Source organism: Bombus terrestris, chromosome 16, assembly GCF_910591885.1.
Source record: "Bombus terrestris chromosome 16, iyBomTerr1.2, whole genome shotgun sequence".
NCBI classification, from domain to species: Eukaryota; Metazoa; Arthropoda; class Insecta; order Hymenoptera; family Apidae; genus Bombus; species Bombus terrestris.
This window is the reverse complement of record NC_063284.1, coordinates 2,273,596-2,299,500: the sequence shown is the minus strand read 5'-3', so window position 1 is coordinate 2,299,500 and position 25,905 is coordinate 2,273,596. Positions and strand designations below refer to the sequence as shown.

General features: G+C 35.9%; 1 protein-coding gene across 1 annotated transcript in view; it reads left to right on the top strand.

Moving 5' to 3' along the window:
- Window positions 1-25,905, top strand: part of LOC100648300 (probable G-protein coupled receptor 158) — a 162,879-nt gene that overhangs the window by 122,153 nt on the left and 14,821 nt on the right. The window contains exons 6-9 of the mRNA XM_020867195.2: window positions 7,606-7,674; window positions 9,436-9,545; window positions 16,364-16,578; window positions 23,840-23,978. Coding sequence (XP_020722854.2) covers window positions 7,606-7,674; window positions 9,436-9,545; window positions 16,364-16,578; window positions 23,840-23,978 — 533 coding nt within the window. The remainder of the gene's footprint in view (window positions 1-7,605; window positions 7,675-9,435; window positions 9,546-16,363; window positions 16,579-23,839; window positions 23,979-25,905) is intronic.

Genomic DNA, 25,905 nt, shown 5'->3' with positions numbered 1-25,905 from the left:
GAGACTTACGTATCGGGGCAGGAGAACGCGCTTCCACCAATAACGAAATTTCAGATCTGGAAATTTGTTCGTAACTTTAAATGTCAACTTTGATTTCGCAAAATATAGCAAAACAGTTTGAAACTGTCAATTGGCGAGGCAGAAAGCCATCAAACTGATAATTGTAATATTGGGTTGGCAACTAAGTGATTGCGGGCTTTGTCGTTAGGTGGTAATGGCAAAATCCGCAATCACTTAGTTGCCAACTTTAAACATTGCGATAACAATACTGTACCATACAATTGATACTATACTATTTTTAATATTATTGATATTATCAATAAAGAAGGGAGCTTAAGTTGATTATCTACATCGAAAGAACAGTGTTATTAATAATTTCAAATTTATTAATTTTTCCATTTTTCAAAAAGGAATACTTTTCCATCATATGCAGGTACAAATATAATTCAGCTGAAGAGCAGCCTGTTCCATAATGCGATAGTTATCCAGGGTTCTATTTATTTGTACAACGTAATGAAATGGCAATAATAAATGGCATGATATTAGTTCATTCTCTTTGTCTCTGCTGCATGAGCCAAGAGGAGCAACTATGGAATGGCTTACTTCCATTCGAGATGTTATTTCTCCTGCTATTTGCCATAGATTGTTTCCAGTGATATCTCTGAAAACATCATTGTCGACAGCATTTCCTGATCTTTCCTCTTGCTTCATTTCCTAATGGTCCATGAATTTCGGAAAATGCGAATTTACGCTGCTCGATTTCTAAAAATTGTCGATTTCCAGATACGAAAATTGTTGAGATTTGGTTGTTAGACACCTTCTGCAAATGATTTAATGTATCGATAAATTGTTTAAATAAAACAGACAATGTCTTGAAATATTTCCTAGATGCTAAATTTATATTTTCGTTATATATATTCTTTTCAAATTTCAATTTAAATTTTCTTCTAAATACCACAGTAGAAAGACAAAATTAACTTATGACTTTATCCAATATAATATATTATAAATATATTATAAATATACAGGATGTACGATATTTATAAATTACTTTAGAAATATAAAATAAATATCAGTGCTTTAATCAAATTGCACAAGGTGCCCAAACGCTGGGATAAAAGAAAGAAGGAAAAACGTTCCTCTGGCTACATAGAAATAAATAAAGGCTGAAAGGCTGGCAATAAAATATTCAATAAAAATAATCGCGATCAGAAATATCCAGGACGACCCTTTTAAGGGTCGCCACCCGTTCCAGCCAACTTTCTTCCAGCTTCGACGAACGAAGGTTTCTGTCATCGTTCCAGGGATCGGTAAAAGCCTTTCCATCGCGTGTATCATCTCCCAAGGGACCTCTACTCAGATTACAATCATGATTCTTCGAAATAAAACCCAAAGAAACTTGCACGAATGTACTTTCATTACTTCTGCCAGTGGACCACGTACACGCTTTCTTCGAATAACAAATTCCCTATAAAAATGAAAAATTGCGATGCTTGTTTCTTAGCGAGCGTGTTTTCTTGATGAAACGAACCTTGACGAGCGACTGTACGCGTGAAATAAAAATAACTCGGCAGGACGTCGGACACAAAACGCGTAAAAGCTGCGACCATCTTCCATTTACCAATATTCGATTTCCGCGCCTCTATAGTAGTCAGCAATCTTCAATCGTAGCGACTTTATAGTCAGCAACGTTCTACGTCTGTTGCTTTGTAATCGCCAGATTTTTGCTGCGACTTTATAGTCATCAATTTTCAATTGTCGCAGCTTCGTAGTCAGCAATTTTCAATTTTCCCGCACCTACAGTCAGCAATTTTCAATTGCTACGTCTTTATAGTTATTAATCCTACATCTCTGTAGCTTTGTAGTCGCCAGTTTTTAATTCATGGGATTTCACAGTTATAGTTATACAGTTATATAGATCATATAGTTAATTTCAAATTGCCACAGCTTTACAGCATCCAGTTTTTAATTTCCACGTTTCTTATAGTCGCTGACTATTAATTGCTGCGCCAATTTTTCACCACGATAGCTTTAGGATCATCAATATCCGCCCGTCTACAGTCGCTAATCCTTACCTACTGCAATCTTATAGTCTCCAATCTTCAACTTCTGTAACTTTGTAGGTGTCAGCGTTTCATTACTGCGACTTTATAGTCACCAATTTTCGATCGTCACGGCCTCATAATCGTCAATGCTGGATTGGCGAACCAAATTTCGAATCCAGCGTGACTGTAACTGTACAGTAATGAAATTCCAATAATGAAGCCATCATAAGCATCTAATATCGTCGATCAAAGCGTATCAGTCAGATACGCTGTGTCTTTATAGTCACCATCTGCTGTCGAAGAACACGTTCGCCATTCGTCTGCAAACAGTCTGTCTCTCAGCCATAATCGTAAACCTGGGAGATTCGAGTGAACATTGCCGCGATATTTCCCCATTTTAAGCACGAGCAGCGTGTTCAACGCTGGATTAAATTACATTTTTTATGTGGGCTCCCACGGGACGATTCCGCGCTGATTGTAAAAACGTCCCGATGGTTTATACTTTTCTCTGTTTTTACCGCAGTCATCAGCGCGTTACTGCAAAACCAACGTTGCATTTCTCAAGTTATAAATTTACATAAAAAAATTTTTTTTTTTAAATCACGAATGAAACAATACTAGTCACTTTCACGATTCTCCACGAACAATCGTTTCTAGAATACCTTACATACAGTGTAGAAAATGTTCATAGAAAATTGCCTGAACTCTGCCTGTATAGAATTTAGAATATTCGTATATCGTAGTATCGTGAAAAAGAAGGCCTGATTAGAGATCGATCGAATCATACAAACAGTGTCGTCTGTCCTTCGGTTGTTAGTTTACATTGGGAAAAAGCCTATGCGACTAAGGTCACCCAGTTCTTGCGGAGCGTGGGCATGGTGAGATTAAGGAAAGGGAAAAAAGAGCGTTGACCAAGAGGTCAGAGTTAGTCGAGAAGTGGAGGAGTAGAGTTGCGAGAGTGGTCGAAATGAAATACGATTGTTGCGTTTAGTTCAAGTTAAACAACCGTCGTTTTCTGTCTAATTAATATCTGTATAGTTTATTTATTGTAAATAAATTATAAATAGTATGAGGAAAAATTTACACCTAGATTTCCCTGATTTTTAATACGTAAAATACACGTCGTTCACATAATATTTATAATGCATAAATACGTAACATAAATTATACGTAAAATACGTGATGTGTATGTTTGTAATTTGTTTATAAATGTGTCTTGTTGGACACCGGCATGGAGGCAGAAGGGGTGCTGCTAGCCCATAAGATACGATCGTTAGGGGAAATAGGTTAAATAAAGAGTGGAAACGGCAGAAGCGCATTTAAACGACATATAATGAGAAAATGGGTTTCGAGCGGGACCCGAACAGGGCGGAAACGCATTTAATCAGCGAGATAGTGGCAACGTAGAGGGTAAAAGGAGTTACTTTAATGAAATTTAAGATCGCAAGACGTAGCGAAATATTTTTGTGAAAAGTCACCGAGGACGGTGAAATGAGAAAAAGGAGCCGTCGAAAAAGCCACTCGAAGGAAATGTTCAAAGGGAAAGGAAAGTGCTTGCCCCGGGAGAAAGAAGGGGGAGAAGGCATCGTGCAACGTGTCAAGAGAAGAATACCATAAAAGACGCCACACTAAAGGGAAACTAATGCATTTAAACGAGACATTTTGTGGATAAGATGCTTCCAAGGAATTATTTAACCCAGTATTATTCTCTACATTCGTTGGCTACAGGGATTATTCGTGTACCTTTGCATTTATCGTATGTGAAATAATTGAAATAATTACCACATTTAATCAGACATATCAGAAAGAAGAAAAAACGAAGAGAGAATGCTGTACGTACGAAATTAAACGTTAAGAAAATTCATTTGCACTCACGTTATTCGTTTCATTGTTTTAACTAACAATTATTCTGTCGTTTTGATCAATTCACAATCTCGTCAATTCACATTTGTGAATAACGCACACGTACCATTGAAGCAAAATCATTCAGCGAAAATTAGAAATAAGCATTTAACTTAATTCTGTTATATAAATAATTATTAATATTGTACAAAGCGTTTGTAATATCGTGCAAATAAAGAAGCAAGAGCAATGGCTTATGGGTCGAGCTCCGCAGTAATTGTTTGAACTTAGTTGCAAAGGAAATATTGGACAAGTGACTGATACGCCTGGGATATTTCACGGCTGCTCTACTCGCAACGTCTGACCACTGACAGACCTATGCTACTGAAACCGACCGGACTTCACACGTCGACGCGAAGGCGCAACTAATTCTTTCCCTTGTCTCTGTCAGCTGATTTCATCTGTGGCGAAGCACGTTATCAAGGTTATCGAGCAAGGTATGCTATTTGGAAACCAGGAGGCTATTTTCATAGTTTCACAAATAGAAACCATTGGGTTGGCAACTAAGTGATTGCGGGTTTTGTCATTAGCTGATATTGACAAAATCCGCAATCACTTAGTTGCCAACACAATAGAAACGAAGGAAGAAGTCTGACTCGATGGAGGCCGATGCGTAGCCAGGCTGGCCAATATTATTCCGTGCGAATTCCAAGCGAAACGTTGCAGGGATGCTGTTCAAACGAATGCACGGCGAGCTGCAAATATTTTGCCCGATGGCAAATATTTAAACACGACTGTACATATTGTACATGTTCCTGCGATCGACGCGAATTATGGGACCATTCGTCGAGTTTCTCGTAACCATAACCAGATATAGCAGCTATCGTCGACCGATCCACCAATTCTTATAATATTGCAGTGGATCGTTAAGAAAATTCTTTATAAATTATTTCCATAATTTCTGCAATTTACTTTTGTAATTTAGCAATTAGTATTTCTATATTATTAATGTAACAAATTGATACGTGTAAAGATGTAGAATATAAAAGCATGATAAGTCTATCTTCTTTTATTTAATTTCAATTATTTTCGTCGATTCCTCGATTTCTGTTTCGCTTGACCAGAGATCGTGGAAATCGAAAGTGACAAATATTCTGCTGAATCGTTGAGGAATAATATTAGGTTGCTGTATATGAAGACTATCATATAAGAAAAATATGATATATACATATTGTTGATTTCCTAATTTCGAAGTTACATGATCATTAAGAGATCATAAAATTTATTTATTTTTATTTAATTAATTTCTAATTAATACAACGAATGAACAATCTCTGAGCAAAGCCTCTTTAATCGCATCCACAAAAACATGAATTTGCTATTTAAATATTAATCTAACATTTATAATTTCCGATATTCTACAATTATTTTATTACCATTAAATATTTACAACGTTCAACATATATATATAATTAGAAGTTACAATGCTTAATAATTAATAATTAATAATTACAATATTTAACAGGTGAAACAAATATCTGCTTATTTATTTCCATTTCTACTGCAACTAAGTGATTGCGGGTTTTGTCAACGCCACCTAATGACAAAACCCGCAATCACTTAGTTGCCAACCGTGTAATAGTCTAAAAATGCACAATGTACGCGTAAACATTTTCCACAGAAACCACCCCAATATTCACATAATTTGCTGTATCTGAAGGTGTCGTACAGCGCTTCTTCCCCTACCCCCCCCCCCACGTTTGACTTGAGCAAAACTCATCGAATGGGAAAATCGAGAAAAGGATAAAATAGGAGAAGGAATAAAAAAAACTGTTGGACAGAGTTAAAGTAAATGGGACGATATTAAGCTGAGAAGGAAGAGTCGCTTATCGACGCAACTCGAGGAGGTAAAGGGGTTGGAGCCACGAAATCTTGTCGGATTAAGAAACTAAAAGCATTCCGTGAAAGGCACCGGTTCCCATTGTGTCTGGCAAGTTCAGCACTGACTGCAGTTATTTCTCGTCCAATGCAATTCGCCAACTTCCGATTTTCTATTTTAACGGGCTCAACCCCCGCAGTTCCGATAATGTGTCTGTTTCTTGCGTAAACTATGTCACGGACGAAAGGGGTGAAAGGAGAGGGGGGGTGGAAGGCAGCGAGTAGTTGATAGAAACTCTTGGACAATTAAAAATCCGTCGGCCCACCCCTTCTTCATCGAGCTTTGTCTCTAGTTGCCAGAGTAAATCGTTTCTTCGGCAGTGGTTCTCAAGTGGCTGTCGTTCATTCGTTGAGTAATTTGTTCAGATTGTTGAAAAATTTTTCTACGCCATTTGTTGAACATGGACGAATATTTTCTACTCGTATGTTCTCGTATATCGGTGGGTTTGCATGGAATTATTTTAATTTCTATATTAATTATCACATCGTGTGAATTGTAATTTTGCGTTTAAATAATTTTATGGGGTTGGAAATAATTTTACGGGATCATTAGGTGGTGATGACAAAGTCCGCAATCGCTTAGCTTTCAACCCAGTACTATAATTATCAGTTTGATGCCTTTCTTCCTCGTCAAGTGTCAGTTTGAGGTTAGGTTGGTGTTGGCAACTAAGTGATTGCGGATTTTGACATTACCATCTAGTGGCAATACCCGCGATCACTTAGTTGCCAACCTAATGTTATAATTATCAGTTTGATGCGTCTCTGCCTCGTCAAGTAACAGTTTGAGGTTAGGTTGGGCTTGGCAACTAAGCGATTGCGGATTTTGCCATTACCACCTAATGTAAAAGCCCGTAATCACTTAGTTGCCAACCCAATAGATGCTTAATTTATGTTGTGAATGATGTACGTTCGAAGTTTAGGCGAACGAAACGCGTTGAATTAATTCTAACGTAGCTTGATTCGTATTTTCCTTTATAAATGATTATGTATGCTTTGATTTTCATGTCAGATATTTTCTGCCTTGGGATAATTTCAATTTGTCTGGGATCGGTGTGGTGGAATTTCATGCGAACGAATTTCGTAAATTAGTTTTAAGATAATTTTTCCCTAAAATTTTAAGATGACAACTTTATCTTCTGAAATAATTTTACGTCTTTTAATACAAAATATAACCTGAATTATTCTACTGACCTATGACCTATGATGTGGGTATTGAAAGTTAAAACCGTGCACAGCAACGCGAAACGGAAAATCTTCCAATTTCCGATAATGTTCGATAGTCTGCAATCGATGGAAAAAAGCGATATCATTGGAATTTTTACTGTTACCAATATTCTATTCTTCATTCGGGAATTCCTTGTTTGTTTTTTAATTGGCTGTGTATTTGACAAACGAATTAATTAACGATATGAAATCGGTTATTTTTCAATAGAATAACCTTCTTGAACCAGTAACAAAACAATGTTTTTACTGTCAATAATTATTGATTAAACAAATTATTTACAAATAATTATAAATCGACAAGAGTCAGCTTTTATATCATTGAATATTCCCTAGAGATACAATTAATTACGTAAATGATAAAATATATCGCTTATTTCGTGTATTTTATATATTGCTACGCTCTCATCCTAAAGAAAATCAACAGTTTTGATGATGGACAATAAAGCAGACAATTATAATGAATATAAAAAATATAATAAATTATAATTTTAATGATATAGTCGTAAAAATGCTTGAAGCTGGTATTTTATTTCTTGGTGATTTTTTCTTGTTGCAGGTGGTAAGAGCTGCAAGCCCTGTTCTTCTACGCGTTATTGTACTAGGTGCATTTTTCATATACTGCACGGTAAGTAGCATACTCTACCGACGTTTTCACGAAATTTTATTTTAAACGTGGGTTGTAAAAATAATAGTTGCATTTCTTCTTCTTAAAAAAGTACAGAAAAATTAAGGTAAACACTTTGTGTGTGCTACATACTGAAACAAAAAGAAACTATATAAGACACGTATGAAAATATTCTCATGTAGCATACAGTTTTCAATATAAAATAAGAAAGAAAACCGGTATGATGACATTTTTCCCACAAAAATGATCAAGGAAAAACCACGATAATGTCACTTCGTCCTAAAATATCATCCAGAAGAAAAAAGCTATAGTGTCATTTCCCCCTAAAAGTATATTCAGTATAACCAAAGAAACCTTCGATTAAAACATTTATCTAATCTAATTTAAACTTAAGTTACTAATCAGAATTTAATCCAAATCTAATGCTATTCAAATATTACATAGATGAATATTACATATATTAGAATTATAAATATTACATATATTAGATATATTCGACTAAAATCTATCCCAAAACAGATCTGAAGCGAACCTAAACTACGTCTAACCAAAATCAATGAGTCGAATCAAATTAACCTCTATCCTGAAGCAAATTGAAATCTAACCTCAAAACAGGAAATGAACCTAACCTAAAATTAAGATGAACCTAATCAAGATAGGAAATGAACCTAACATAAACCCATCACAAAGTCAGTGAATCAAACTAAATTAATCTCAAGACAGACCTAAGCGAACCTAACCTAAACCTAGCGAAAATCAATGAATCAAGCCAAATTAAGTTCTATCCCGAAGCAAATTGAAACCTAACCTCAAAATAGAAGATGAAGAGCTAAAATAGTCGACAAACACAAAAACGCCCGGCGGTTATAAAGAATAATAACCAAGTGGATCGATGCCTTTAATAAGAATAAATCGCTAGTGGTGGACCGTATAATTTGAGAGCCGCTTAAGCAGCCATTCAGCGTGGGCTGTTCTTGTATAAAATCCAATTGATAAGTTCATTCGGAAGTCTTTATCCGGCAATCGAGCACACTTTCCTCTTGTTTGACCGTGAAACCGACAATCTATCGACACGAAAATGGCGGGGCAAGAGCGATACTAGCGCCGCTCAAACGAAAATTAACCTAATCGTAGCGTGACGCGGCACGCGAGTTCGCGTTCTTCCATGAAAAGCATTCTTTCGATATCAGCAATTATCCTCATGCGATGCACCCGTAGAACAAGAAAGAAATTTTCCTGTCAAGAGGAAAGAATGCGAAGAATTGAGAGAACTTCTCGTTCGTTTAATTTCTCGAAACATTACATTATAAGAATAATTGCATCGCAGGGATTTTATATCTTCTGTTTAACGGTGCTTGTGTCGTAGGAATTTTCTTTCCCGCGTTTAGTAACTGTGGATTTTTATACATTTATGGCAGGTTCCTATAAATTATTGTAATTCTAACTATCGTTACATCCAAACTATTTTCAATTTTTGCCATTTTTATTCCTTTTGCGGTTACTTTTATATCTGTCGTGATAAATATTGTGAATTCATAATGGCGCGCTGTAAAGGAAAAGTCTAAGAAGCACGACTCTTTCGATACTATCTGCCTTTGTTTAAGTGGAATATTTTCGGTTCTAAGCCCCTTGTGACGCCAAGAAAAATTCAATTTATAAGAATTCATAAAAAAAAAGAAGAAACTCGAATTTCTCAGTAAATCTAACTTTTCTCCGCTGACGTTGAATTATGGTAAATGGAAATCAACTTCTTTGTTTCAGACGATAGTAATGTATCCACGTCCGAACGTCATAACCTGTACAGTGCGTGTGTGGTTAAGGGAGATTGGGTTTTCTCTCACCTATGGAGCTCTCATGTTAAAGACTTGGCGGTGAGTACAAATAACGTTGTTGGAAATATTTAATTCCATGTGCCATACTGAGATCCGACGAACGATGTTTGCTCCGCAAATGGGAATCCACTTCACTCAAATTACAATTCCAATTTGCACACTGACGCGCGTGCGGAAAATTACATGGTTGTACGTTTTAATTTCCTTACGGAATTCCTAAATAACCAACAGTTCTGACGAGTTTCGAATACTATATCTCATATTATATAATTGCATCATTTTCTGGGGAATAGTTTTATTATTAATAGAATAGTTAGGAAAAGTTTTAGTAGCATTTTAATGTTTGCTTTATATTTAAGGTGAATCTTATTGGAAATGGAAATCCACGAATTTTGATCTTAAACTTCATATGAAGCAAAAATTAAATCGATTTAAACCTAATCTGAATAAAATGATTATTTTAACTTAGTGAAAATAACATTCCGCAAGTCAGAATAATTTTCCTCTACTTCAAACGATTTTCCATGAGTCAATCATGTTTCCCCACGACTAGAAATAATTTCCCATGACTCATTAAAGTAATTTGTACAGATTTCACATTTTTACTATTAAATTATATTGAAATAGTTTTCTTATTCACAACGAATTTTCCTGAACACCAAATTATTTTCCATGGTTCAGAGTGATTTGTACTGGTTTAGAATAACTTTCCTTTGAATACTAATAGCTCATTTACTTAAATAGAAAAATTCTTCTTGTACGCTAAGAAATTTTCTTTAACTTTGAACGATTTCCCATAAACCTAAGTAATTTTCTATGAATCAAAATGAGTTTTTATGACTCACAATAATTTTCCATGACTTACCGATACTTGGGACATATCTTAAGCTATCAATATCTTTTTCCAAAAGTTACGCCACCTCCCTCCAATCCCACCAAACTTCGCATAGGTCATTCAGTTTTCCCATAACTAAAAGAAAACATCCTTTTCCTCAACCAGGTTTTCATTTTCCAATCTCTTCCGTCACACGTCAGAAAAATTTCGTCTGTCGCAATTCTCCAACTTACAATGTTGAGCCAATTTTCCTCGATCTCGAAAGAATCTACTCGATGAAACAGTGACACTTTTCGCACTTCATCCCCCAGTTGGAAAGAATCGGAAGAATCGTTTCCCACGGTTAGAAGTGCACCGTCCTGTCTCCATTCTCTTCCTTTCGTCCCCGACTTCCCGCGTTCGATAGATTTCCACCGATCAACCCTCTGACTCAGTTGCTCCGAAGGGTTGAAACGTGAAAAAAAGAAGGTCAGTAGTTTCTAGCGGTGGCTTCGTCGACCAACGAGTAATGTATCGTTCCTTTCGTTTTCTTCTTCTTTTTTGCGAAGATTTTTCCCACGAGATCGCTGGTTTCAAGAGCAGCTGCAGGATTTCCGTCGGGCACGGAGATTCCGGGACAAAGATTGCCTCTACTTTCATGCCCCAGCCCATTTCGCTTGCGAAGAAGAGAAATAAAAGTACGCTCTCGTGGCTCGCCCCTGGAATTCGTAAGCCATTCGGACTGCACCTCGTTTTCGACGAACAAAGCTCGGCCAAGTGAGCACGATTCTGTCCTTTTACTGTATTCTTCGCCAGTCGAGTGATAAACCACTCTTTCATCGTGAAACATTGATCTATTTTAAAGGGTTGAAGGATGGATGACGATTTCCGCGAACGGCACGTTCAGATTTCTTTCTTTCGATAATGGCAGAAGTTAGTGAGATGGAAAGCATAGAAATTTGAAAGAAGCTTGGGGAGTTGGAGAAAATAATCGTGGTTGAAGGGGAGTCTTATTTGAGTCACGGGAAAATTTACTGAAGTCATAGAAATGTTACTTGAGTCATAATAAAATTTATTCCAGTCGTGGAAATGTTAGTTGAGTCATAATAAAATTTATTCCAGTCGTGGAAATGTTAGTTGAGTCAGAGGAAAATTTATTGGAACTATAGGAATCCTATTTGAGTCGCGGAAAAATTTATTGGAATCATGGAAATGTTATTTGAGTCATAGGAAAATTTATCGGTGACATGGAAATGTTCCAAGAAAATCTATTTGAGCCTAATTGAAATTTAATTTGATTCATGGGAAATTTATTTAAATAGTTTGAGTCATAGAAAATTCAGTCAAAATAAAGTCACATGATATTTTGTCAAATCATGTAAGAATTATCAATATTCACTAACGCCATATTAATGTAATCTAAACTGAAGCAAAACTGACCCTTGAACCGGCAAGTTGCTGTAATATCCTGTGGACGATGTACTTTTCTTCGTTGTCGGAGCTAACACAATTAACCAAGGCCCTGAAACTTGCTGTTAAACTTGCTACACTGGGTCCACTGTTAAACTTTCTCTTTCTTCGTCTACTAGTACGCTCACCATTACACCCAGTCCTTGTTTCCGGCATTCTAATGTTATTTAGCCGAAGTTGCCGCTTAATCGACGCGACGTGCAACTTTGTCAGAAGCTGCAAGTTATAATTAACGGAAGTCGACTCAGCCAGCTAATGCACAGGCTTGACTTACACGAGAAATCGACACACATAATTAGAAATTCCGGCTGGAAACTCAAAATTGCCTCTCTGATCACGTCTCTGTTTCCTTTTGTCTTGCTTAACCGATTGTTCCACGAAATTTGAGAAGTTTCATGATATCATCTATTAATTAACTCCCGCCCACGTAGTATCATGTCATTTTGAGAACTCGATCGCTACATGAAACCGAGAGATATATTTTTCTATACTGTTAGATTTCAAAGGGGAGAAACGTGAAAATAATAAAATTTCGGTTTCCCAATTTTTCATATTACGGCGTTTGAAAGGGAAAAAGTTTTATCAATAGGAAATTCGGTTTTATAATTTCTATTATCTAATTTTCCAATTCGGACGTTTCAAAGAGAAAACATGTGGAAATCTGGTTTTCTAATTTTCCAAATTATGACATTTCAAAGGGGAAAAGATATGTTCCATTGTTTTATGCGCATCTGAATGACTATAAACCAAACGTTACAATCACAAAAATAGAGATTCTTACTTTTTTGCGAATTAAAGTTAATTTTGTGCAAATATTCTGTATTTTCACTGATCGAAAAATGAATAATCTGATATCCACAATTTTGAAAAATCTGTGTGTTCTAATATCTCAAAGCTTAAATATGTTATATTTAATATCATAAAATTAAAATTTAATATGCAAACTAATATAATAAATATTCTAACACTCAGGAATTAAAATAGTAACAGAAGCTAAATATATATGAAAAATTATTCATTATCGAACTGATTATCACCATAAGAATTTCCTAGGATTTAAAACCCTAAATCCGAAACTCTTTAAGCTTTTAAAGAATTTCGTGACGCGCATCAACTTATAATTTTAAAGGAAGCTTTCGAGATACGCGATCTAAATTTCGCCAAACTTGTCACCACTCCGATCAAACTCGGTAAAGCTGCCTGCTGATTAAAAATAATCCAATTCCGAAGAAAACTGCGCTTGCGATCCAAAAGTTCTCGCCTGTCTCTCCCGTTTGAATCTTCAATATTTTCCAAACTCGTAATTTACTTGCCACGGAACGAGCCGTTGTATTTTGTTTGTTGAATATTAACTTAACCGACGACACAGAAATAAAACTGAATAATTCGTGGCCCTCTGCCTTCAGGCTGGATTAATCCTGAGCCCCTGGGTTCTTTGATGAAAGTTAAAAGTGAGGAAAGTTCGCCTGAATGTCGCCAGGAAAATTATTTTCGTCCGACTGATAATCAAAGCTCCATTAATCATCCTCGATACTCCCTTAGGCATATTTTCCTTTGATACTCGAAAACTTGCAATAATTACAGTAATTAAACCGACCGTCCAAACGCTAATGTACAGGAGTACTGTATTGGCAACTAAGTGACTGCGGGTTTTGTCAATGCCACCTATTGACAAAATCCGCAGTCACTTAGTTGCCAACCCAATATGTGCACAGCTGCTTACTTTTGGCAGAAATATTTTGTTATCGAATTCTGAATTTCCAAGATTCATTTATAATATATGAGATCAATTTATCCTCTCTGGATTAATATTAATTAATTAATAGAAATTACAAGGAACAAGATAAGAGCCATTGCTGTAAATTTTGAACGTTTCAATCTATTTGAATTTTTTTCAAAACATAGTCGATAAAAATTGTCAAACTTGCGAAACTTTCTATCCACGCAAGAAATTCCTTTATGAAAAAACAGCTTGAGAAATCTTGGTACTTGAAGAGTATTTCAATGTTCCCCAAATTTTTACTCAAAAGCCATTTTTTTACCAAACCTTGTAACACAGATTGAGAACCCTTGGTACAAAATAAAATCTTCCTTTCACCATTTCTAAACCCAGTTCGACCATATCCACTATCAAACAAGTCTTCGTCGTCTTAATAATTAATATTAACAATAATAAACTAATATGATGAAATAAGTTTCGAATAATGTTAACAATACTGCAAAGTAAATTGATAATGTTCAACTGTAAAATAGGAGAAGTTTCCATCGTCGACCAGGATTTAGCAGCTGCAATTTTCCACTTAGCCGCTTCAAGATTCACCGATTCACCTGTTACCTGTGTTTAGCACCAAGGACACATTGATCTTGCCCAAGACCTAGCCGATTCCCTAGAGCAACGGCGCAACTTTTCCCTCAGACTGGGTAGCTTGCTGTCAGAGGTTCTTATTCGCCTCGAGGATCGCTTCCAGTGGTCACGACAACTGGGTCAACCAAGGTGTACAAGTAATTAAACGGATTCCTTAGGCAAACGAAACGATCGTATAGCAGAACGTAGTGCATTGTAATCGTCGATTCTACGCTCCGTTTCCTCGACCAAGATCGCGTTTCACTGCGAATGGAAACTCGGACTGTTGAATCTTAGACCGAGCCAGTGGATGTACTTAATCTGCATCTTGTTGAATAGGTAGAGCTCTCGCGGGAAAACTCGACAGTTTGATCAAGGTGGAGACTGGTGTTTGAAGCAGTCTGAGAACGTCGCCGGCTGCTTGTCAGAAGGATCGACGAGCGAGAGTTTTGAGGCTTTTGGGACTCAGATTGTCCCAGGTAACATCGATACATTTAGCACTGTTGTGGTCAGCACAGGCTTCGCACTACTGACGTTGCGAATTCTCAACTAAATGGAGATCGGTCAGGTTCAACAGATCGGTTGATATGATCTTGAACGAAATTAACGCTCAAGATGGAGGTAAATTAAGTATATCGTGTATTGGCATGGTTTGGTAATTTATCTGCATTTTTAGTATACACGAAGAGTTTGACGATCTGATGAAGACTGTGGTAGGATGTTGCTGCTACTCTCACCAGAAGCTTCATATCATCGTTATATACTGACTTTCCGGTCCTAGGTTTCCCATGGTTTATTGTCTCTTAATGAGATCAACATCGTGAGGTTTACGGCTTGGGCAGGTAGGCAATTCGGACTTTGCCGAAAAATGATATGAGAGATGTGTTGTCCAAGTCATAAACTGGTAGCCAAATACAGAACAACTGACACAGTTTTCAGTGCAGCCCATCTCAAAGGATGATGCTAAACTGGCTCGTCTTGAACATTCTCACTGAACAGTGTTACACTTAGTATTGTTACGGTTAACATTGCTTGGAGTTTGCTGTGGTTATACTGGTAATCATAGTAATTATGGTAATACCGTTTGATGCTTCCGAGCGGTATCCAAGTGGAGAAGGATTCCAACGTTTAGCTAACTGCAATGGACAGGGAAGCTTCTCCTTTTAGAGATGGTCTGACCGAAGAATAGAAATTGGCGAGTTAAAAAAGAGAATTTCCACGAGTTTTCGAAGGTCCCCTTCAGTTGGAAGAATCTTACAAATTTGTTGATCATGATAGATGCAAATGCAGAAACAAAAGTGGATTGATTAAAATGTACGGAGACGAATCTGAGATTCCATAAATGGGACTTTAAATTGTATTAAGTCATCGGCCTGTTTCATGACGTAAATTCTGTAGTACCATACTCTTGCTAATAGATGTATCGTCGAATGGACCTCTGAGACGATTATCAAAGGTCAAGCCCACTTACGTGGATTCTCCTTCGTTCCAACAGCGAAAACAGCTTTTTTCCAGTCTTTCTTGTGTCGCTGCCTTTATCGCCACGAGTGCACTCCTCGGAACAGATTTCATCCTTGAGGTCGCATCCTTTGAACACGCTCTATTGGTCAGGAAAACGGCCACGCTACTAAATCTCGAGCATCCTTGCATCCTGCCGATAGCGATGTTCTACTTGCACCACTATTTTAAGGATCAGAGATTAAGGAGCATTTAAGAGACTTTCTATTCAGTTTCGGAAAAAATTGGGAGATTGAACATTTAGTACAAGTGTCCTTTTCGTGAAAGCGTTTAGGAAGTTATTTAATAGTTTGAGAGTCATCTAGGCGACACCTGGGCATAGGATAGAGAATCGTTGTGATCCACAGTAATTTTTGGTCCATTTGCACAGTGATTTGAGGAGTTTGAGCATTTTATAAACTAGGACAGAGAATCAATAAGAATTCTTGGTCCACTCGATAAATAATAATCAATAAGAATAAAAATAAAATACACCATTGTAAGTCTCCCATGTTTCTATAATTCTGACCACCATGGTAGATAGTACACAAACCTTGTCATTGTCTATCAGCTGAAACCTGGCTATTGAAGATTTCACGTTTGCTCATTGAGAGAACTGTCCGAATCTGGCAATAAACAGCGTTCCCATAATTCCTAATGAACATTGCCCTATTCCCAAAATCCTGGATTAATAATAGATGATAACCAGATGTTGGTGGATTTTGCTTGCAGAATATCGGTGATATTCCGAGTGAAATCGGCAAAAGCGGTGAAGATAACGGATGGAAGTCTGCTGAAGCGGCTGGGCGTCATCGTGATGACATTCAGCGTGTTCCTGAGCATCCGCACGCTGGTTGCACCGCCTGTAGTTATAGTGGCACGAACAGCGGACGACCTGAAGGCTTATCTCTGCCGGACTGACTGGTGGGATCACAGTTTCACCATACGTGAGTGCTTTAACTCTCGACCAATCGCCTAATGCATGCCTTCTCCTCTATCATCTCTCGTCCCACTGTGTAATAGGCACTGCGTAGAACACTATCAGTTGCACCATATTTTGGTAGAACAATTTCAATCAATGGCTTCTATCGAGTAGGAAAATTTGAAGAGGACTGTTGATGAAGTGCGATTATGTGCACATGCATTTTGCGGCCATTTTGAAATTTGACATTATGAAATTATGGATTTCTGTAAACGTTATTTTTGGTGTACAGATTGCAGTGATAAGTTAGGTAATACTGATGTGACATTATTAGTGTGGAGGTATATTAAAAGATGGTATTTTAAATAATATAAAAGATAGTACATTAAAAAATGTATGTTTGTACTTTGATAGTACGTCAGAATATAATTGAAGGTACTTAACAGCATCTGAAATTAGTTTATATTATCCAGCACCATTCAAAAATAACAATTTCTTGGAAATCCAAACTGAAAGGTAGCAGCTAAAGATACTTGGCAGCATCTGAATGGTCGTTGTAGTATTTTACGATATTTGAGAGTATTTGAAAGCATCAGGTATCTTAAAATATTACTGAGAATTATCTGAGACAATTTTCAAGTAATTTTAAACAATTTTTATAATTGTAATTACCAATACCACTTTTATGATTTTGACCAATTGGCAAATTTGTAATAAGTTTGCTGGCAATGAAGAAAGAATTTAAGATTAGAAAATTTTAATAAAGGATATAATTGAAAATTACTGAAAAAAAATGTATTATATCCAAGACAAATTGCGTGGTCGGTGCAGATACCAATTTTCTACAAAACTTTTACTACAAGACATAAATTTTAAGCCACTTAACGTCGTCCTATGGTATCCTGCAACGTAAAACTTGCGGGTTCCATCTCTCGATTGATTTATAAAGCGATTTTAATTGGTTTAAACACGACCATAGGGAGTTTTCATAGGAGATATTGCCTTGGTAAGGACAGTTATTAAGCGTCCGCAAGAGATATCAGCCCATTCGGAGGACCCCTAACTCATTCGTTCATCGATAACCATTCGTCGCCGTACTTTTCTTGCAGTCTCGTTGATATGGAAATTTTCTTCGAAGTAATCACCCGTTGGATTCATTGAACAAAGGTTAGGATGATCAAGCGTCTTCCTATCTGGCAATTGTGCCAACGTTCTAAAAAATAAAAACTTTCAGTATCGCCATCTAATCCAGCTAAAGTCCAGCAGAAAATATTTCTAGCGCTACAATCGTTCAAATAAAATAATGTAACTGCTATGTTAATAGTTTTCTGGGGAATTTATGTATCTCACTATAAAGCGTGTTTGGTTCCTGAAATTATCACCAGCTAGTGAGAATGTACAGAGGTTTGAATTTTAGACATTTTATTTATTGGGGAATTTGTATTGTTGAAGTTTGTGTAGAATTAACAGCTGGTGCGGTGGAAATTATCGGAGGATTTAGATATTGGAAATTTTGATTATTGGAGAATTTGTATGTTGGAGATTTTAATTACTAAGGAAATAGGGATTGTGAAAGATTCGTCGATTGAGAAATATAAATTTTAGAAGTTTCAATATATATATATTCTTAAATAATATTTCATGAATAAATACGAGATAAATTCTTTGCTGGAAAATGAAATGATAAGAAGGAGGAAAAATAAATCAACGTTTATTTGCTGTAGGCAAAGTTTCACGATGGATCAGCGCTCAAATAAATTTCGTGGCAAATTCAAACATACCCCTTCGCAAATAAAATGTGAAACAGGGGTGAAAAAGTATAAGAAACGATGTTCAATATTATCGTGAAATGAAAAGTAATGGCTATGGTTACAGTTTTTTCACTCCGCTCCTGATTTTACAGGGTTAAAGCAAACAGTTCAACAGATTCCATGCTTTTTAATCAAATCTATAGTTCTTCATAATTTTGAGTTAAAATCGAAATCGTAAGGGTGGATTTTTTATAATAAGATTGATACAAGTTTAGTAATATAAGCTTGATTTTCAAAATATTACAAATCTTCGTATCAAATATTTTTTCATCCATTTATTTATAATTTTACAACCACAACCATCTTTCGTATATAAACAGTAAGTCGCAGAATTTATATTTAAAATGAATACAAAAAGTCCTATTCTCAGAAGCAGGAATCTCATGTTCACCAAGAATTCAAATTTCTGTTAGGGAATTAAAATTTTCTCGTTCAGAAATTTCCGAAAATTCCAATTTTCCGATAACCAAAATTTCTTCCCAACACGTGCCATCTGTATATGTCCAAAACAAAAAAAAAAAAACAAATTCCATTGCGTGTCCTTAAAATTAAAATGTTAACAAATTTTTAATTACTGCATACAAAATCTAAGAAATTCCATCTTTTCTATATACAAACTTTCTTCACTTTCGAGTTGAAATCTACTCTCCTTCGCCACGACTTTTGTACCTCTTTCAATGAAACGTTTACATTGAAAAGACGAATATTATCGACCGAGTAGAGCTCTGTTGATCTCAAGGAGTCTCTGCAGTGTCCTGGTATCTCTGGAATTCGTTTCGATGCGCACCGTATCGCGAGATCTTAATTTCGAAATGTAAGTCAGCAGAAGGTCGTTGCATGAAAGTGGATCTACCGATCGGATAACATTCACGTAAAGACGAATTTAGCCACTTGAAAAGACAGAACAGAGTCGAAGTATCGGAGATAATGGTTGGTGATATAAAATAGCGGTCATTAGGAACCTGAAACCTTCTCTATGTAACTAGATCTCGCGTGCAGAGCTGCTAGTTTCTTTTCTTTTGGTTTTATCACTAACCTTTCTAATGGTGTAAGCAATATTGTCACTATATTGTAATATTGAATGAAAATGTTGATATTTTGAAAAATTTGACGATTTAAATGGCGAGAACTAAATTGCATGAATAAATAAAAAATAAATTCTATTGCCAGAAATGAATCAACAGATAATATTAATCACGACCATTTTATAATTACTGTATTCTTAACTTTTATTGCAATTCATGTGATTATCTACACCATTTTCTATCGTTTAAATTTTTTCAGTTGTTTCGCATTTATTTTCCTAACAATGAAAACAATTTTCCGACTATTATAATTATATTACTTAATTTAAATTGACTACAAACGATATTGTTTTAAGTATTTCATAGTTATCGTATTAAATACGATTACTTTATAACGTTCGAAAATTTTGACACCAATTTATTCCGTATATCGACGATTGAATTATTTTTAATGCTCTTTCATATATCATTGATTATCAGGCTATTATTTTGTTAATAAATTACGTCATTGCATATTAAAAATTGATAGCTGACGTTGTTATGAACGCACATAATAAAAAGGTATCAATTTTTGGTATTACGATCGTATATCACACGTTTTGTTCAATTGAGATGAAAGAAAGGTGAGTTTCTGCTTTGATAAATTGTCTTATTGTATTTTGAATTGTAGATGTCCAATGCAGGCCACGGCATTCCGGTAATTCCCGTGAGAATTTCTATCGACATTAAAACCCACTGGCTGACAGAAATCAATCATTCACTTCATAAAATCCCACCCGAAATTCCATGAACGTCCCATCAATTAACTGAATGATTAAGCGTCACCAGGTGTTGTCATCTGAGAACGTTGATCAATTTTATTCCGCTAACACAGTCAACATTTTCTACTAAACAAAATTTAATTTAACTCTCCACCAAGTATATTTATTTTCTCAAAATTAAAAAGCACCTTTTGGTCGTTTTGCTTTTTTATTTAATTGTATGGTCTTTGTGGATTGGACTAATTTTTTTATTTCAATTATTTTTCTAATTATTATTGTTCATTTAATTGTTATTTTAACTGGGACAATTTAATTGCGTAAAATAGAAGTAAAACCAAAATGGGCGGAATCAAATGTGCGTCCTAACCTCCTTAACTAGTTTCAGAAAATTGAGGTTAGTTAAACTCAACGGATTAACAAAATTAATTAATTACGAATAGCACATATTTGGACGGCAGAGAATGGGAAAATAATAAATTCGTGCAAAGTTTGAAAATCTAGGAAATGTTGAGGAAATGTAATATTCGAAGATTTATCGTTCTTAACCTCAAAATGTTTAAGAGTTTCTTGAAAATGAATAATAGATGCTTGCGTTAAGGATGTGTTTGAGGCTCGCGAAGCTTGGAAAATTAGAGAAGTTTTAAGAGACCAAGAAAATGTTAGTTTTCTAACCTTAAAATGTTAAACAATAAGAATTGTCTGAAAATAACCAATATCTATTTATGTATCAAAAATAATGTAATGTACTAGAGAATTTTACAAAGCTTGTGTAACGAGAGAAAATTAAAGAATCGTAACATAATATACGACCAGAACTTACTGAATAGCGCGAAAATGATAGGTAATTTTCCTTCCCCGTTCCCTCTTGTATACACACGTATATATTTTAACGTTTCCTCCGCAATTCGTTGAAACTAAACTTTCCACTCTTGCAAGGCAAGCGAAATGCCTCAGGTGTTTAAAATTCTGATGAATTTTTCACAAATTTCTCCTTTGATGCGCGGTAATGATTTGTAAACTCGGCTTAATTTGATGTCCTTAATTGCAACGCATGAAAAGTTCTTTACATGCATATATTTTCTAGAAATGATGCTGTCTGTTTCCGTGTTTAGCCAGGCTAGGAACTGTTGAGCTTTTTCGTCGTTCCAGACCAGTGCATATTCCGCGAGCGCATTAGGGCGAGAGCTTTCTTGACGAGGGAAAACAACCCTTTCTAAAACGGTTTCTGCCTCTGTTGTACTCTGTCTCCTCTTCATTCGTAACCCTCTTCGTTCTTTTGTTTTTTAGGTTAAACGTGCCTGGAATAACGTGGCTGGACTGTTAATGATGCTTAGCAGACGCTGCAACACTCTAGGGAATTTTTCAGTAGGGAAGTTACTAGATATATGTACAAGCCTTGGATTGGCTAAGTTTAGAATACCCTGTTACAGGGTTTCGTCGCTCTACTAAAAATCTTGTTCCTCAAAATTTTGACGAACTTGTCGAAAGACCAATCCGTCGCCAATTTCGATGATTTTCGAATATGTGAAAGATATTTCGCAAAATGTTGCCACTACTAGCCACACTGAATCCTGCCCATATGTGGGCACAACCAAAATCGACGCGTTCACTGCTTGCATCGACCATCGATCTCTTTTCCTTCGCACCATACTTTACGAATCGAAATAAACAGTACAGTGAAAAGATGTAGGAAAATTCGAAAAATCGAGAAATTCCAACTTGACGAAAATATTTAACAAAAGTAGGAATTACTTTTATCAGATAATTACCAAGAGTAGTTCGATAAATGAACTAAATGGTAACATCGTTCGATCTTATTTGAAGGGAAAATTATCTAAGAAAAAGTTACCGAAGGAAGAACTTGTTCGAGGGGAAATTTATCGAAAGAAAGGTCGCTAGAAGAGAGGCTAGTTTATCTCTTTTATTGCAAAATTATGCATAAAGGAATATAAGATACGCACGACCTCGTTATTACCGAATTAAAACGTATGATGCGGAAGTCAAGTGAAAAATTGCAATGAGGTCACCGTAAACGGACCCCTTTATGAAACGGTAAATACGATTTCAAATTGATTTGTACAAACATCAAGGCGGTTCGTTTGAATTGCAATTTTTATGCGACAAGGCAATGTGTATCGTTTTGTTGGAATTTAATGGACCTGGGAAATCCAAACGAGGGGATATACTGTATGATCATAAATGGAATCGCAGTTATGAACGAGTTGGAACAGTCGCGACTGAATGGAAGATCCCTTTGAATAGGATAGTTTCGTTTAATGAAGTTTATTCAACGATACATTTATATATATCATATGACTGTAATTCGAAAAATATAACAAATAAAATAACGGATTACAGAAACGAAAATATTGGGTCGCCACCTAGTGACAAAATCCGAAATCACTTAGTTGCCAACCCAATATACAGTTAAAAAGCAACTCGTAGAATTGTTCTGTTATCGTGTTTCTCGCGAGCCATTTTAAACGTTAAACAAGAAATTGGGAAATTTCAAGCTTCACAGAAATTTCCAAAATAATTCAATAACAATTACCAAAGAATTTAAGGAACGAAGGCCTGTAGATACGATACATAACCTAAACGGCGATTAAATCATATTGCTAGACAGACGTTGCTGATAAGCGCATCAAAGATAAGGCGGTCTATCTTTGATGTGCTGTTCCTGCTAAAATTCTGCATCAAACTAGCAGGAAATTCCACGTTGGCAAATTGGCCGTAGAATGCAGCGGTTATACGCCAATTCCTTCATCCGACAGACGACACGATATTATGGCTATGCCACAAGAATCCTCGAGAGTACAATTTAATAAGAACCACTGTAATAGGACAATTTCTTCCACGGGAAGAAAATCACGGCAATTTTCTTCCTTCTTTTCCCTTCTCTATTGTGTCTTATTATATTATTCCGACCACAGTGTGAGTTTCAGGCTTCTGGGTAATTTCAAATTCGAGTAACACTGTCGTCGTCGTCGTCGTCGTCGTCGTGAGTTTCTTAACACTTAGCCAACCGAACAGGAAGATCTCCCCCCTGTGAAGAACATCGCTGCGTGAACGAGCGCGGAGATCTTCCTTTTTGACTTTAGCAACGCATTTTCTTTTTTGTTGCTGTTATTATTAGGTATTCGCCGTGTTTTCACCGCGAATCACAGACCATCTTATGTAACGATAGTAATAGAGTGATCAGAATGTAAAAGTAACTTCCGGTAAAGATCTAAGCTCTATTTATTAATCTACTATTAGTAATTGTTTGCCTGGAATTGTTGCCAATTAATCGCGCCACCTTCTCTGCTTTTATAAAGTACGGTGTATGATAAAATACGGCAATTTAGTAGTGTTAAAATTAATTCAAAAGTTACACTATCAGTTATGGCTAGATAAGGTTATAATCGAACGATACCACACTGTAAAAGAATATTAAGATGCATTATGAATTTTTAATTTCACCTTCAAGTGTTATTTATCTTTAGTCGTCCTTAATGTCTTTAATTTTGCCTATAATTTTTTATACTTTTAATATATATTTTTAATTTGATATTTTGTATAAACAATATGTGAAGATATAATTGACCACTTAAATAATCTTCTAATCGCCTTCTTCGCTACACGTAAACACAAGTTAGTCAGATTCGTTTCGCCAACAGTAAAAGAAGAAATGTTTTACTTTGTTCCAGTTGAGGTTATATTTCTTATATGGGGAATCAGGCTGTGCATCGTGGTGAGAAAAACACCATCAGAGTTCAACGAGAGTCGGTTCATCTCGATGGCAATTTACAACGAATTTCTACTGTCAGTCTTCCTAAACGTATCTATGTAAGTACATGAACATTGATAATAATATATAACACACTTCCATTTACCGCCTTTTCGCGTTTATTCATGTGAACGTCTAAAAACACTAATTTCCTTAAAGCTAAATAAACATTCCTTTTTACTCACTTTAAACTTCATAAATCCTCGTGAAAAATATTGCACGTTCAGGGTGTTTAAAAAACAAGAAGGAAAAAGAAATAAAATAGAATTTAACGATGCTCCTCTTTTGACGATATTAAGAGAGAGGAAATCCTTTGTTTAAAAATTCTTTTCCAGGGGCACAGCGTATTCCACCAATTTATCTGAAAAGTCAACAGAATAAATTCAAAAGCTCGTGCTGTACTGTAGTTGAAAGCGACAGGTTAAAAGTGTACTCAGAGATCCGTGGTTAACGTTAAGTCTAACAAACGACTACAGGATTCTTTGCTGTGCTGAAAAAACCGTGCGATTGTGCGAGGCGAAACGGTGTCGTTATGAGCAACTCAGGCCATGAGAATTATTTGCCTCCGTATATCCCCTTTGTACTTAACCTCATAACAAGAACGCCAAAATGTTACTAGACAGGAATGAAATCTAACCTAGTAATTCTGGGAATTTAAATAATATCCCTGACAAATTGTTCGTTTCCACTAGTTGTTCTTTAATAATACAACGATATTAATATTATTTATTTTATAATACAGTTATTTGTATTAGCATCAAAATAAACTAAATAAACTTGTATATACTTGCAAACGTTCATAATTAACAAGAGAATAATGTTTACCGAAATATATGCGAAATACGATATTTGAGTTTCTCGTGTTGTAGCAAAGTGGCAATCGTTTGTCTCGTTTTAATAGAAATCGTTCGTTTCGAATGAAACAGCAAAATACATTTCTTAAATATGGAATACATTGCAAGTATGTAAATACATCATAGAGTACCATTACGTTTTCCAACTAATTTTTACACGCATATTTTCACGAAATTTTAACGCAATCGTGCCTTTATATTTACATATATTCAAACCCGCCACGCGTAATCCGAATAATTTTCCATCAAACGGCTTGCTGGCTGGCGGTGTGAATGGATAGGCAGAGGTACGCCATCGCGCAACATTGAATTTAATACGCCGAACGAATCCGTGCAACCCTGCAAATATTGGGCCGTCCGCGAATCGTTAATTTTAATAATGCATTTCACTGATACTCGGTCGTGTTCAACACGAACTAGAGCGCAACACCGGAAACTATTATGCTTCGTGCAACTGCACGTGTTCTGCATTAATAATTTTACCGGAGAAGCTTCTCACGGCCGTTCTTCTTAAAATCGTATCGAATCAATCCGAACATTTCACTTATCATAATGTCTTCTTCAATTTTCAGCCGCTATTTGTTTTTCTCTATCTCACGATATATTTAGTAATTTTTATCAGTAAATGGTGGCATTACTTATCTAGTAACTTTTCGTATCGAAAGAATCGCCATTTTACTTTTCCCGTGCTCCCTACTCCTGTTTAGCTGAGAATTGAGCTAATCTACGTACACATCGCGAATCTCGCCTTATTTTAAGGCATAGAATTTCCCTAGCCCCGTTTTCACCGCGAATCACAGACCATCTTATGTAACGATAGTAACATAAGTGATCATAACATAAGTAACATAGTGACCAGAATCTAAAAGTAACTTCTGGTAAAGATCTAAGCTCCATTTATTAATCTACTAATTCTATCGTTATCTGCTTGTCGCTTAGGTGCCTAATTCTATTGAAAACATGATTAAGACGATCAATTAAGGTTGGCCTCAGACTTCTGAATAATCTACACTGGCATCTACACGCATACGGTATAGATCAGTTTCCTTATTTGGTTAGGTGCATAAATATAGAATATTAACAAGGGAATTCTAACTAATGGAGGTGATACCTTCAGTCAATTAATCATACT